The sequence below is a fragment of the Lonchura striata genome, chromosome 25 (assembly GCF_050655825.1).
Source record: "Lonchura striata isolate lonStrDom1 chromosome 25, ASM5065582v1, whole genome shotgun sequence".
Taxonomy (NCBI): Eukaryota; Metazoa; Chordata; class Aves; order Passeriformes; family Estrildidae; genus Lonchura; species Lonchura striata.
In genome coordinates, this window is record NC_140727.1 from 1,663,989 (window position 1) to 1,677,183 (window position 13,195).

At 62.3% G+C, this 13,195-nt stretch overlaps 1 protein-coding gene across 1 annotated transcript; it reads left to right on the forward strand.

Annotated features, from left to right (window-relative positions):
* Nucleotides 1-95: 95 nt before the first annotated feature.
* INSRR (insulin receptor related receptor) lies at nt 96-12,809 on the forward strand. Its single transcript, XM_085561013.1, has 21 exons — nt 96-2,639; nt 3,544-3,856; nt 3,937-4,079; nt 4,230-4,374; nt 4,458-4,672; nt 4,742-4,868; nt 4,974-5,212; nt 5,292-5,459; nt 5,566-5,755; nt 5,881-5,922; nt 6,031-6,296; nt 6,423-6,559; nt 7,009-7,174; nt 8,338-8,446; nt 8,557-8,627; nt 9,519-9,748; nt 9,828-9,938; nt 10,024-10,183; nt 11,240-11,369; nt 11,438-11,572; nt 11,694-12,809. Exons 1-21 carry the CDS (start codon nt 2,099-2,101, stop codon nt 11,950-11,952), a joined length of 3,897 nt encoding a protein of 1,298 aa, XP_085417139.1. The 5' UTR covers nt 96-2,098; the 3' UTR covers nt 11,953-12,809.
* The last annotated feature ends 386 nt before the right edge of the window (nt 12,810-13,195 follow it).

The following is a 13,195-nucleotide window of genomic DNA, read 5'->3' on the forward strand; positions in this document are numbered from 1 at the left end:
GCAGGTGCTGAGTGCTTCCTCCCTCACTGCTCTTCTGCGGGGACCCCAAAGCCGTGGGCTCCCGGCACCCCACATTCACCCTGCGAGGCAGAGTGACCCTTAAATTGTCCCTTCTGCGCTGCTCCGTGGCTTGCCGGCCGCTTTCCTGGTGTCCCCCTGCTGTGGCTGGGGAAACTGAGGCAAGAGGCCGTTCTCCCTTCCCACCCACGCCGGCGCGGGGGGGCCGCCCTGTTTTCCCCCTCTCTATTTCCCAAACATGCCCCGGCCCTGGCCCTGACAGTTGTCAGGCTAAATATTTTGTGTGCGGCAGCCGAAAACAAAAGTGAAGGGGCCGCGGGCTCCGGGCAGGGTCCGTGGGCCCCCGGGCACCGGCCGGACGCGGCGAGCGGGACCCGACCCGGAGCGGCAGAGCCCGAGCAGGGACGGGGCCCGGGGGTCCCGCGGAGGATGGGGCCGAGGGCGCTGCGGACCCCGCGCCTGGGGCTGATGCTGCTGCTCCTTGGCCACCTCCCTGTGCCCCCCGTGCGGGCTCCCTCCGAAAGTAAGTGCCGGGGATGGGGAGCCCGGGCTGGGGTGCGAGTGAGTTTTGGGGTGCGGGCTGCCTGTGCTCGGGGGGCTGCAAGAGATGAACCCCGAGGCAAAGCTCTTGGGGCGTTCCCCATCTCAGTTTGCCCCCATGGCTGCACCCCCCCGGCGCTGCAGACCCCCCGTTTTGGGCAGGAGGGGCAGAGAGTGGGAGCTCCCTGTTGCTGGGATGGGCTGAGGGGAGTGGAGTGGGGGGTTTGGGCAGACGCGGGTCCCTCAGCCCCAGTGGGACGGTGGAAAATCGTCACAGGAGTGGGGAGCGCTGCTCCCTGCGCAGCTGCTGGGGTGGGAAAGCTTGGGGAGGGGGTGCCGTGCTGGGGAGGGGGCAGCTGCGGGTCCTGGGTCTCATGGCCACAACAGGGGGACAGCTGGGGGGTACGAGCAGGGTCTGTCATTTGTGCTGCCTTCCCCTCTCCCTGCCGCCCGTGCCTCAGTTTCCCCAGTCACCGAGGGGCTGTGCTGGGGGGTGGGAGCGATGGAGGAAGAGGATGAAGCACCCGAGAGGAACACACGTCACTGTCCCTGCTCCCACCTGGCACCCATGTCCTCTGTGCTGCCAGGGGCACGGGGGACCCCTCCCCTTCCAGGGGGACTTTGCAAGGGGCTGCAGCCCTCGGGGTTGGTGCTGCACTCACATCTGGACAGAGGGACAGAGGGAGGGGACAGAGGGAGGGGACAGGGCCCCCAGTGAGGGGCTGAACCTGGGGTGAGGGGCTGTGGGCAGCTGCCAGGACCACAGTGCCCACGGTTCATGACACCGAGAGGGGAAAATTGCCACCGGGCATGGGGTCACCAGGACATGGCCACGAGCCACTAGCCCAGGCTGCCAGGGACAGATGAGGGGTGAACCATGCTCATGATCCCCTCCAGGACCTGGCCCTGGTTTCTGCCTGGGGATGCTGCCAGTGGGAAGCTCTTTGCTCAGTCTGGCTCTTGTATCCCTGCCAGGATGACGAAGCAGGAGGTGCTGGGGCTCGTGCTGCCCACTGCTGGGTTTAAAAGCCCCAGGACACCCAAGGTGGGGCTGGGGCAGTGCCACATGGACACTTGTGGTGGCCTTGTGTGCCCCATTACCTGTCTGGGCACGAGGGGGAGTTGATGGGGACAACCTTGCTGGAGCTGCCGCACACTGGGTAAAGTGATTGGGGAGATCTGTGAGCACCCACAGCTGCCCCACAACTTGGGGAAGGGGAAAAGCACCCCCAGAGAGCTTCCCCCAGGGCTGGGACATGATCTGGGGCTGCCATGGGGCAGGGCAGCCTGCCAGGCCTCGTTAGCATCACTGCTGACGGATGCGCCGTGCCCCGGAGAGCCGCGGCGCGCCGGCTGCTGCCGGAGCCGCTCTCGTCTCCCCGGCCGCCCAAACCAATCCCAGCCACGCTTGACAGGCAGTGCCAGGACATGAAACCCCCAAAAATCATCTGGGGGATCCCTGGGTGGGCGTGGGGGGCAGCTGCCCCGTCCCTGCTGCCGCCCATGGGGTCCCCCTCTCGCCACCCCAGTCTGCGGCAGCATGGACATCCGCAACGACGTCTCCCAGCTGCGGAAGCTGGAGAACTGCTCCATCATCGAAGGCAACCTGCAGATCCTGCTGATGTTCACCACGGGCGCTGAGGACTTTCGGGGGCTCAGCTTCCCTCGCCTGCTCATGATCACAGAGTACCTGCTCCTTTTCCGTGTCTACGGGCTGGAGAGCCTGCGGGATCTCTTCCCCAACCTCTCCGTCATCCGCGGCACCAACCTCTTCTTCAGCTACGCCTTGGTCATCTTCGAGATGCCGCACCTGCGGGACGTGGGGCTGCACGGCCTGGGCCACATCCTCCGCGGCTCGGTGCGCATCGAGCGCAACCAGGAGCTCTGCCACCTCTCCACCATCGACTGGGGGCTGCTGCTGCCCGACACCGGGGACAGCACCTACATCGTCGGCAATAAGCCGGCTGAAGAGTGTGCCGACGTCTGCCCGGGCATCCTGGACGTGGAGAAGCCGTGCGTGCAGACCAGCGTCAACGGGCGGCTGGATTATCGCTGCTGGACCTCCAGCTACTGCCAGAAAGGTGGGTGCCGCTGGCACGGGGCCTGGCGGTGCTGCTTTTTCTGGGACGGTGCTGGTTTGCACGGTGGGGCACACTGGGAGGGCTGGGAATGGCAGGCCCGGAGGCGAGTGGCTGTGGCTCCCCTGCTGCTGGGAGCTGCTGTGCAGGCAGCACGGTGGGGTAACCAGATCCCTGCTGTATCATCCTCCGAGGAGAGGCCAGCTCCCGGCTGCTGTGTTTTCCCAGCGGCGAGGTAAATACAGGCCCCTCCTGAGCTCGTTTTCTGTAAACAGGAGAGCTGGTAATGAAATATGTACTATAAACACAGATCCTTATCAGGGCTGCAACCCCGGCGGTGGCCCCGGCCTGGCTGCGCTGGGCAGATGGGGTTCAGCATGGGCCGAGCCCCACCTTGTCCATCCATGTGTGCTGCTGTCCCTCCATGCAGCCCCTCATCCCCCTGTCCAGCTGCTCGCTCAGCCACTCATCAACCCACCTGCCTGGCCAGCCACTCATCACAAGGCTGTCCATCCGTTCCTCCATCCCTTTGGGCGCCCCTCCACCAGTGCTGCCGTGCCTCTATCCACTCCTCCATCAACCCATCCCTGCATCCCTCACTGCATACCTGCATCCTCCCCTTTCCCCCTCCATTCTTGCATCCCCACATCCCAGCGCCCCTCCTTCTGTGCCTGCATCACATTCCTCCCTTCCTCCCCCCATCCATCCCTCCCTGCGTTCCTCCATCACTGAATCCATCCCCACGTCCCTCCCTCCCTCCATCCCCCCATCTATCTCTCTACCCCACCCTCACTCCTGCTTTCCCCCAGCCCTGGAGGAGGCCAGCAGCCCCCCGAGCCCTTCCCACCTCTCTCCTCTCCCCCCCGAGGCTGGGCTCCGTGCCCACGCGCCGTGTCTCCCCTCTCAGTGTGCCCGTGCGGCGCGGGCTCGGCGTGCACGGCGGCGGGCGAGTGCTGCCACGCCGAGTGCCTGGGGGGCTGCGGCCGCCCCCACGACAGACGGGCCTGCGTCGCCTGCCGCCACTTCCACTTCAACGGGCACTGCCTGCCCTCGTGCCCGCCCCGCACCTACGAGTACGAGGGCTGGCGCTGCGTCACCGCCGAGTACTGCGCCAGCCTCCGCAAGGTCTCCGACAACCCCCGCGACGCCTCCAAGTTCGTCATCCACCAGCGGCAGTGCCTGTCCGAGTGTCCCTCGGGATACACCAGGAACGAGAGCAGGTGGGGGTGACCCCAGTGCCCCACCACAGGCGCGGGGGTGGCACGCTGGCCGGCTCGCGTCACTGTCACCCTGCCCACAGCATGTTCTGCCACAAGTGCGAGGGGCTGTGTCCCAAGGAGTGCAAGGTGGGCACCAAGACCATCGACTCGATGCAGGCGGCGCAGGAGCTGGGGGGCTGCACCCTCATCGAGGGGAACCTCATCCTCAACATCCGCCGGGGCTGTGAGTGCCACAGCTGGCCCCGCCAAACCCGCCGCGGGTGGGAGAGCTGCTGTGGAGGGCTGGGGCTGGAGGAAGGGGGTGTTTTCCCTTGCAGAGAGAATTATGGGGAGGTGCCTCTCTCCCTGAGCTCACAGAGTCTGTCATTCCCAGACAACCTGGCCTCGGAGCTGCAGAGCAGCCTGGGGCTCATTGAGACCATCACGGGCTTCCTGAAGATCAAACACTCCTTCGCCCTCGTCTCCTTGTCCTTCTTCAAGAACCTCAAACTGATCCGTGGTGACTCCATGGTGGATGGGTGAGGATGGTGTGGCTTTGGGGGGCACATGTGGCCCTGAAGGTGCCCTTGCCCACTGCCTCCATCCACATCTCCTCCCCCAGGAATTACACCCTGTACGTCCTGGACAACCAGAACCTGCAGCAGCTCTGGGACTGGAGCCACCACATCCTCTCCATCCCTGTGGGCAAGATGTACTTTGCATTCAATCCCAAGCTGTGCCTGGCCGAGATCTATCGCATGGAGGAGGTGACGGGCACCAAGGGCCGGCAGAACAAGGCGGAGATCAACCCCCGCACCAATGGGGACCGGGCGTCCTGTGAGTACGGGGATGGGGACAGCCAGCAGTGCCACGACCCTCTGCCTGAGCCCTGCCTCCTCCCCACAGGCAAGACCCAGACCCTGCGCTTCATCTCCAACGTCACCGAGTCCGATCGCATCTTCCTCAAGTGGGAGCGGTACCGGCCCCCCGAGTACCGGGACCTCCTCAGCTTCATTGTCTACTACAAGGAGTCGTAAGTGCTCCCTCTCATCCCCACGGTGGAGGGCTTGGGAATGCTGCTAGCCTGCGGTGCCCTTTGTCCCTGGCGGGACCCTCCCTGATGCCCGGTGTGGCACAGACCCTTCCAGAACGTGTCAGAGTACGTGGGGCAGGACGCCTGTGGGGCCCAGAGCTGGAACGTGCTGGACGTGGATCTGCCCCTGAGCAGCGAGCAGGAGCCAGGGGTGACGCTGCTCAACCTCCGTCCCTGGACCCAGTACGCCATCTTCGTGCGCGCCATCACCCTCACCACGGCCGAGGAAGGACGCAACTACGGGGCGCAGAGCGAGGTGGTTTACATCCGCACCATGCCGGCGGGTAAGGGGCTGGCAGGGGGCTGGCGATGCCCGCGCTGGACCCCGTCCAGGAAAGACTGACCATCCCCGTGTCACCCCAGCCCCGACAGTGCCCCGGGACGTCATCTCCATGTCCAACTCTTCCTCCCACATCGTGGTGCGTTGGAAGCCACCCACGCAACGCAACGGCAACATCGTCTACTACCTGGTGCTGTGGCAGCAGCTGGCCGAGGACATGGAGCTCTACATCAACGACTACTGCCACAAAGGTGAGGCCAGGCAGGGCAGGGGCGGCACAGCAGCCGAGGACACCGGCAGAACAAGGACGGTGCTGCTGAGCCAGGCTCTGCCAGCCCTGCCCGTTGCTGCCCACAGGCCTGAAGCTGCCCACCAGCAGCGCAGACACGCGCTTCGGGTTTGGGGATGGTCCCGAGGGGGAGCAGGATGCGGAGGAGAGGTGCTGCCCCTGCCGCCCCACTGACGGGCAGCTCCGCATGGAGGGCGAGGCCGAGTCCTTCCAGAAGAAGTTTGAGAACTTCCTCCACAATTCCATCACCATCCCCAGGTGCCATCTGGGGGGGGTCCCTGCTTTGGGGGGCTCCCTCAAGCTGGGTGCGTGGGTCTGCCTGGGTGGGAGGGGCCCAGCGGCTGCTCCTGGCAGACCCTTTAACTGATTTCCCACTCTCGCAGGCCACCCTGGAAGGTGACATCCATCTATAAGAACCCACAGAGGTGAGCTGGGACCGCACCAGCCTGGGGGATCTCCCCTCCCCTGATCAATTTTGGGGGATAATCCCAGCGCCTCGACTCCCCACCACCTCCTGTGCCCATGTCCTGCAGGACCCCAAAGCAGCGCAGGGACGTGGTGGCCGTCACATCCCCGGCCAACGCCTCCTCAGCAGAGCCGCCGGCCCCGAGCCGCCCCGGAGGAGAGCCCAAGCCTGACTTCCAGATCTTCGAGGACAAGGTGGTGCGTGACCGGGCGGTGCTGTCGCGGCTGCGCCACTTCACCGAGTACCGCATCGACATCCACGCCTGCAACCACGCCGCGCACACCGTGGGCTGCAGCGCCGCCACCTTCGTCTTCGCCAGGACCATGCCCGAGCGTGCGTCCCCAGCCCTTCCAAACCCCACCCTGGCCGTGCTGGGCTGTTGCTGAGATGGGGGATCGGCAGCGGGTCAGGGTCCGGGTGATGCCCCCAGGAGCTGACTGCCTCTGCGCCTCTCTGCAGTGCAAGCTGACAACATTCCTGGCAACGTCACGTGGGAACCGGCTGGCAAGAACAGCGTCCTGCTGCGCTGGGAGGAGCCCAGGAACCCCAACGGGCTCATCCTCAAGTATGAGATTAAATACAGCCGGGAGAGTGAGGTGAGAACACCCCATGGCATGCCCTGCCAGATCTGATTACAGGGGCACAGCACCCATCCCAACCCCATCTATCTCCATCTCCATCTCCATCTCCATCTCCATCTCCATCTCCATCTCCATCTCCATCTCCATCTCCATCTCATCCCCATCCCCGTCTCCATCTCTGTCCCTGTCTCCATCTCCATCCCTATCCCATCTCTGTCTCCATGTCCATGTCCATGTCCATGTCCATGTCCATCTCCATCTCCATGTCCATCTCCATCTCCATCTATCTCATCTCCATCCCCATCCCCATCCCCATCCCATCCCCATCCCATCCCATCCCATCCCATCCCATCCCATCCCATCCCATCCCATCCCATCCCATCCCATCCCAATCTCTCTCCCAAGGCTTACACGTGGCTGGGGGGGATGAAACCCCTTTGCCACCTCCACGTTGTCCCCTCCAGGAGGTCACCACCGTTGTCTGCGTCTCTCGCCACCGCTACTCCAAGTATGGGGGTGTCCACCTGGCTCTGCTCCAGCCAGGAAATTACTCAGCCAAGGTCCGGGCCACCTCGCTGGCCGGCAACGGCTCATGGACGGGGCTGGTCAAGTTTTACATCCTGGGGCCAGGTACCTGTGGGGGACAGGAGGACATCAACAGGGACATGGTGGGCAGGGAGGAGAGCTGGGGCTCATGGGGAATTGGGCTGTGCTGCTGGGATGGGACCTGTGGGGTCAGGAGATGCTGATGGGCCTGGCTGCTGAAGGTGAGAGTTGTTGGTGGACGGGGAAGCTGAGGGATTGAGGGATGGTCTTGGCCTGAGACACTGGAGCATCACAGAGTCATCACAGAGGGTTGGAAAAGACCTCCAAGACCAGCGAGTCCAACTGCTCTCCCAGCACTGCCAAGGCTGTCGCTAACCCATGTCCCCAAGTGCCACATCCACACATCTGTTAAGGATTCACCAGTGCCCCGGGCAGCCTGCTCCAATGCTTTCCAGTTTTCCCCAATATCCAATCCCTGGTGCAACTTGAGGCCACTTCCTCTGCTCCTGTCCCTGTTCCCTGGGAGCAGAGCCTGCCTCCTCCTGGCTGTCCCCTCCTGTCAGGAGCTGTGCAGAGCCACAGGTCCCCCCTGAGCCTCCTTTTCTCCAGGATGAGCCTCCCCGACCCCCCTCAGGTGGTCCTGGTGCTCCAGACCCCTCCCCAGTTCTGATCCCTTCTCTGATCACATTCCAGCCCCCCTTTCTTGTCATGAATTCCTGAGGATTCGATGTCCCCCAGCAGTGCCCAGCACTCACTTTCTTCTCAGCTCTCCCTTGGGTACTAATGGATTGATAGAAATATTTTTATTATTGTCTCTTATGTCCGATTCAGTTCTAGATGGGTTTTGGCCCTTCTAATTTTCATTCTTGTCCTGAGCTCCCTCAGATCCTCCTGAACTTCCCGCCCCCTCTTCCAAATATCAGAGCCTCTCCTTTCTCCCTGAGTTCCAGCCAAAGAGCTCTGCTCAGCCGGGCTGGTCTTCTTCCCATCCTTCATCCAAGGATGCTGCTGGATTGAGGAGTTGGGGGAGTGGGGGATGCTGCTCAAATTGGACACTGGGGCAGAAGGGGCTGCCGATAAATTGGGGCATCTGGGGACAGCGGCACCCAGGGATCAGAGGGTGCTGCTGCTCTGGGGAGCAGGAGGCTCCCCCTCTCCGGCCCAGGGGTGGTGGTGGTGGGACAGGTGTCCCATGCGAGGTGGGATGAGTGCCCACACCCTGATCCACGGCCGCCTGCTCCTGGCAGCCGAGGAAGAGTCCAGCAGCTTCTACGTGCTGCTCACCGTCACGCCTGTGGTGCTCATGGTGCTCATCTCCTGCCTGGCCGTCTTCGTCTTCTTCTGCAACAAGAAGAGGTAACGACCCCCCTGCACCCCCGGGGCCGGGCTGGGGTGGGGTCTGGCCGAGCCAGGCCTGGGGAGGGCTGGGGGGAGGCAGCAGCTCCGAGCGCTGCCCACCCCGACAGGAACCACGACGGGTACCCCAGCGGGACGCTCTACGCCTCCGTCAACCCCGAGTACTTCAGCGCCTCGGACAGTATGTGGGGACATGGGGACAGGCAGGGGCCACCCCGAAGGGCCACCGAGCCCTTTCTGTGCTGGGGTCACGCTGGAGGGAATGGGGATGAGTATGGGCGTGGGGATGGAGATGGAGGTGATGGGAATGGAGGTGGGGATGGGTATGGGATGGGGATGGGGATGGGGATGGGATGGGGATGGGGTGGAGGTGGGAATGGGAATGGGGATGGGAATGGGAATGGGAATGGGAATGGGAATGGGAATGGGAATGGGAATGGGAATGGGAATGGGAACGGGAATGGGAACGGGAATGGGAATGGGATGGGGATGTGGACAGGGAGGAGGATGGTGATGGGATGGAGATGGGAATGGGAATGGGATGAAGATCAAGATGGGGATGGGTTGGGGACAGGGAGGAGGATGGTGATGGGATGGAGATGGGAATGGGAATGGGATGAAGATCAAGATGGGGATGGGTTGGGGACAGGGAGGAGGATGGTGATGGGATGAAGATGATGGGATGGAGATGGGAATGGGAATGGAATGGGGATGGGAATGGGAATGGGAATGGCAGGGAGATGAGGACAGGGAGAAGGATGGTGATGGCATGGAGACGGGAATGAGAACAGGATGAAGATCAAGATGGGGACGGGGTGGGGACAGGGAAGAGGTTGGTGATGGGATGGAGATGATGGGATGGAGATGGGAATGGGAATGGGAATAGGAATGGGAATGGGAATGGGATGAAGATCAAGATGGGGATGGGGTGGGGACAGGGAGGAGGATGATGATGGGATGGAGATGGGAATGGGGACAGGGACTAGGATGGTGATGACGTGGAGATGAGGATGGGGATGCAGATGGGGTTAGTGACAGTGATGGGGATGGGTGCTCCCCACTCACCCCACAGTGTACATGCCTGATGAGTGGGAGGTGTCCCGGGAGAAGATCACGGTGATCCGGGAGCTGGGACAGGGCTCCTTTGGGATGGTGTATGAGGGGGTGGCGCTGGGGCTGGTCACGGAGGGAGAGGAGACCAAGGTGGCCCTGAAGACAGTCAATGAGTTGGCCACCATGCGGGAGCGCATCGAGTTCCTCAACGAGGCCTCTGTCATGAAAGCCTTCAAGTGCCACCACGTGGTAGGTGGGCAGCTGAGGGAGAGGGAGGGGACACGGGGGCGTCTGGCCACTCAGGTGCCAGCTCCCTTTGTCCCTGCAGGTCCGTCTGCTCGGCGTGGTATCCCAGGGCCAGCCAGCTTTGGTCATCATGGAGCTGATGACACGTGGGGACCTGAAGAGCTACCTGCGTTCGCTCAGGCCTGAAGCCGAGGTGAGGGGCTGCTCAGGTGCCGGGGGGACACTCACCCGGTGTCCGGGGGGGTCCTGGCGTGACCCTGACTCCGTGCACGGTGCAGAACAACCCCGGGCTGCCCCCGCCGTCGCTCAAGGACATGATCCAGATGGCGGGGGAGATCGCCGACGGCATGGCCTACCTCAGCGCCAACAAGTTCGTGCACCGGGACCTGGCTGCCCGCAACTGCATGGTGTCCGAGGACTTCACCGTCAAGATTGGAGGTGGGTGTGAGAAATAGATGCACAGAAAAGTCTCAAAACCTGATAAAACTGCATCCCGTTCTGGGCCCCTCAGTTTGGGGAGGACGTTGAGATGCTTGAGTGCGTCCAGAGGAGGCAACAAGGCTGGTGAGGGACTTGGAACACCAACCCTGTGAGGAACAACTGAGGGAGCTGGGGGTTGTTTAGCCTGGAGAAAAGGAGACTCGGAGGTGCATTTGTCACTCTACGACTCCCTGGAAGGTGGTTGTAGTCAGGTGGGGTTGGGCTCTTTCTCCAAGACCTGACAGAACCAAAGGACACAGTCTCAAGCTGTGCCAAGGGAAATACAGGTTGGATATTGGGAGAAAGGTTTTCACGGAAAGAGTGATAAAGTTCTGGAATGGCCTTTCCAGGGAGGTGGTGGAGTCACCATCCCTGGATGTGTTTAAGATCTGGATGTGGCACTCAGTGCCGTGGTTTAGTTGAGGTGTTAGGGCAGGGGTTGAATTCAAAGATCTTTAAGGTCTCTTCCAACCTTGTGATTCTGTGAATTCTGTGAATTCTGTGAATTACATGAGAAGACTCGTATAGCATGTATCTGTATACAAACCTTGAGATAAGATAAGAAACTACCTTAGAAACACCACAGTCTAAGACAGACATTGTTGAGAAAAAGATTGAACTAGAAACAAGTTTCAAAAGATAGCCTGACATAAAAGACTAGATACTTCAGAGAAATGGAATTATGAAAGATGCATTGTAGTAGGACCCACGAAGAGTAATTTTAGATGATGAGCTGTGAGGCATTTACAACATAGTGTAGCTAAAGCTGATAGGCAAAAAACACTTAGAGTGTATTGTAATTAAGAAATCATTAGCTCCTGATTGTAATGGCGTGAATTATAACATCTGTATTGTCTCGCCCTTCTTATGAGACTGAAAATAGAATAAAAGTTTTTAAAGCACCTCTCAGCTGCCCCATCTCTGGGTCAGCAAAGGGCATCGCCCAACAGTGGGCGGGCAGCGGCGGGGCAGGCTGCTCACACCTTCCTCCTCCTCCTCTTCCTCCTCCGCCAGATTTCGGCATGACCCGGGATATCTATGAGACGGATTATTACCGGAAAGGGGGCAAGGGGCTGCTCCCCGTGCGCTGGATGTCCCCCGAGGCGCTCAAGGATGGCATCTTCAACACGCAGTCCGACGTCTGGTAGGTGCCGGGGTGGGCAGAGCCGGGGGGTCTGGGGATGCCCCGGCTGAGCAGCGCTGCTCCGGCAGGTCCTTCGGGGTGGTGCTGTGGGAGATCGCCACGCTGGCCGAGCAGCCCTACCAGGGCATGTCCAACGAGCAGGTCCTGCGCTTCGTCATGGACAACGGCATCCTGGAGCGGCCCGAGAACTGCCCCGACAAGCTGTGAGTGCCGGGGGGCACCCCCTCACTGCCACAGCCGGCTGTGGGGAAGGCTGCCGGGGGAAATCCTCCTCTCTGCCGTGCTGGGAGCCCCCCGAAGCCAGCAGGTGCCCTCTCTCCACAGCCACGAGCTGATGTGCCTGTGCTGGCAGCAGAACCCACGCCAGCGCCCCTCCTTCGTCCAGCTCCTGGAGCGCATCAAGGACCACATGGCGCCTGCTTTCCGCACCCTCTCCTTCTTCTACAGCCCCGAGAACGGCCATCACGGCTCGGGAGAGCCCTCCAACACCGAGACAGAGCCGCCCCCCGAGGAGGATGAGCCCCCCGCGTCCCCCCTGCCCGCACGCAAGGACCAGCTCCCCAACGGGACAGCCCCGCTCTGACCCCGGGGTGCCCTCGGACCCCGCTGGACTCTGCACCCCACGCCCTTCTCCTGCCACCCCCCACTGCTGGGACCCCCCCTGCATTATTTATTGCTTCCAAGGGCCCAGCCGGGGAGTGGCTGCCTTGGGAAGAGGGTGGCAGCAAGGCAAGGATGTTCCGTGGGGTGCATTGCCCCTGAAAATTAAATTGGGGGTGCTCCGAGTCAGGGGGAGGGAGTGGGGGGCTGCCGGTTGGGAGGAGAACACCCCAGTCTTTTCTTACTTATTTTTTTGGGGGGGTGGGATAATGTGGGTATGGGAATGGGTAGCAGGGTTTGGCATTTGGGTCCCCCATCAACCTGACCCTGTCATCGCTGCCCAGCTGCCTGGCAAGCGGGTCAGCCACCCCTGTGACCCCCACACCTTTCACAGGCGGGGAAACTGAGTCACAGCACTCCGAGAAGCCTGAGGTTGCCCTGATGTCTCTCCCCAGTCCCCTGCACTGGGACCAGTGCTGAGGCCGTGCTGGTCCACGGCAGGGGCGTCACTGCCTAATTTGAGTGCGAATAAAGGGGATGAAGCTCAGCTGCGGCGGTGCCTGGCTCGGGGGGGCGGCACACGATGATTCCCACTCCTCACGCCGCCGGCCCTATCTGCGTCCTGTGGCTTTGCCCTGCGGTGCCCAAACCGGGGGCGTTTCTCGAGAAAAACGTCAAATCAGTGGAATTTAGGAGGATGTGGCAACAGCCACTGGCCCGCTCGGCCGGGGGGGTGCTGGGGTGTCCAGTGGGGCCCCACGGGAGGTGGCCCCGAGGGAACCGTGGCCCTGTGGGTGCCGCTGGGGGCTGGCGGTGGAGATGAGCCGCGGGGGGAAGGGTGCGGGCTGAGAACGTGCAGAAATCAACGCTCGGATGAGCCACCCCCGACGTGCTCCCGAGCGAGTTCGGGGAAAAACAGCATCCGGGTGGGCATGGGGCACCCTGTCCTGCCCTGCCCCACCTCGGGGAGGAGGACGAGGTGGGTCCTGGTCGGAGGTGACAGCTGGGGACAGGGCCACTGTGCCACCAAACGTCCCCCCTGTCTCCAGCATCTCCGCGCCCCGACATAACGGGGTGCTGGGAAGAGCTCCATCCAGAAGAGGCCATCACGCCTCGAGATTTGGGGGCACCCTCGGGGGAGGTGACAGCCTGGGGGGCTGTAGGTGGCCCCCGGGATGGCGATAAGCCCTGTCCCTTATGCTGCAGCCCGCGGCGAGGCAGGTCCT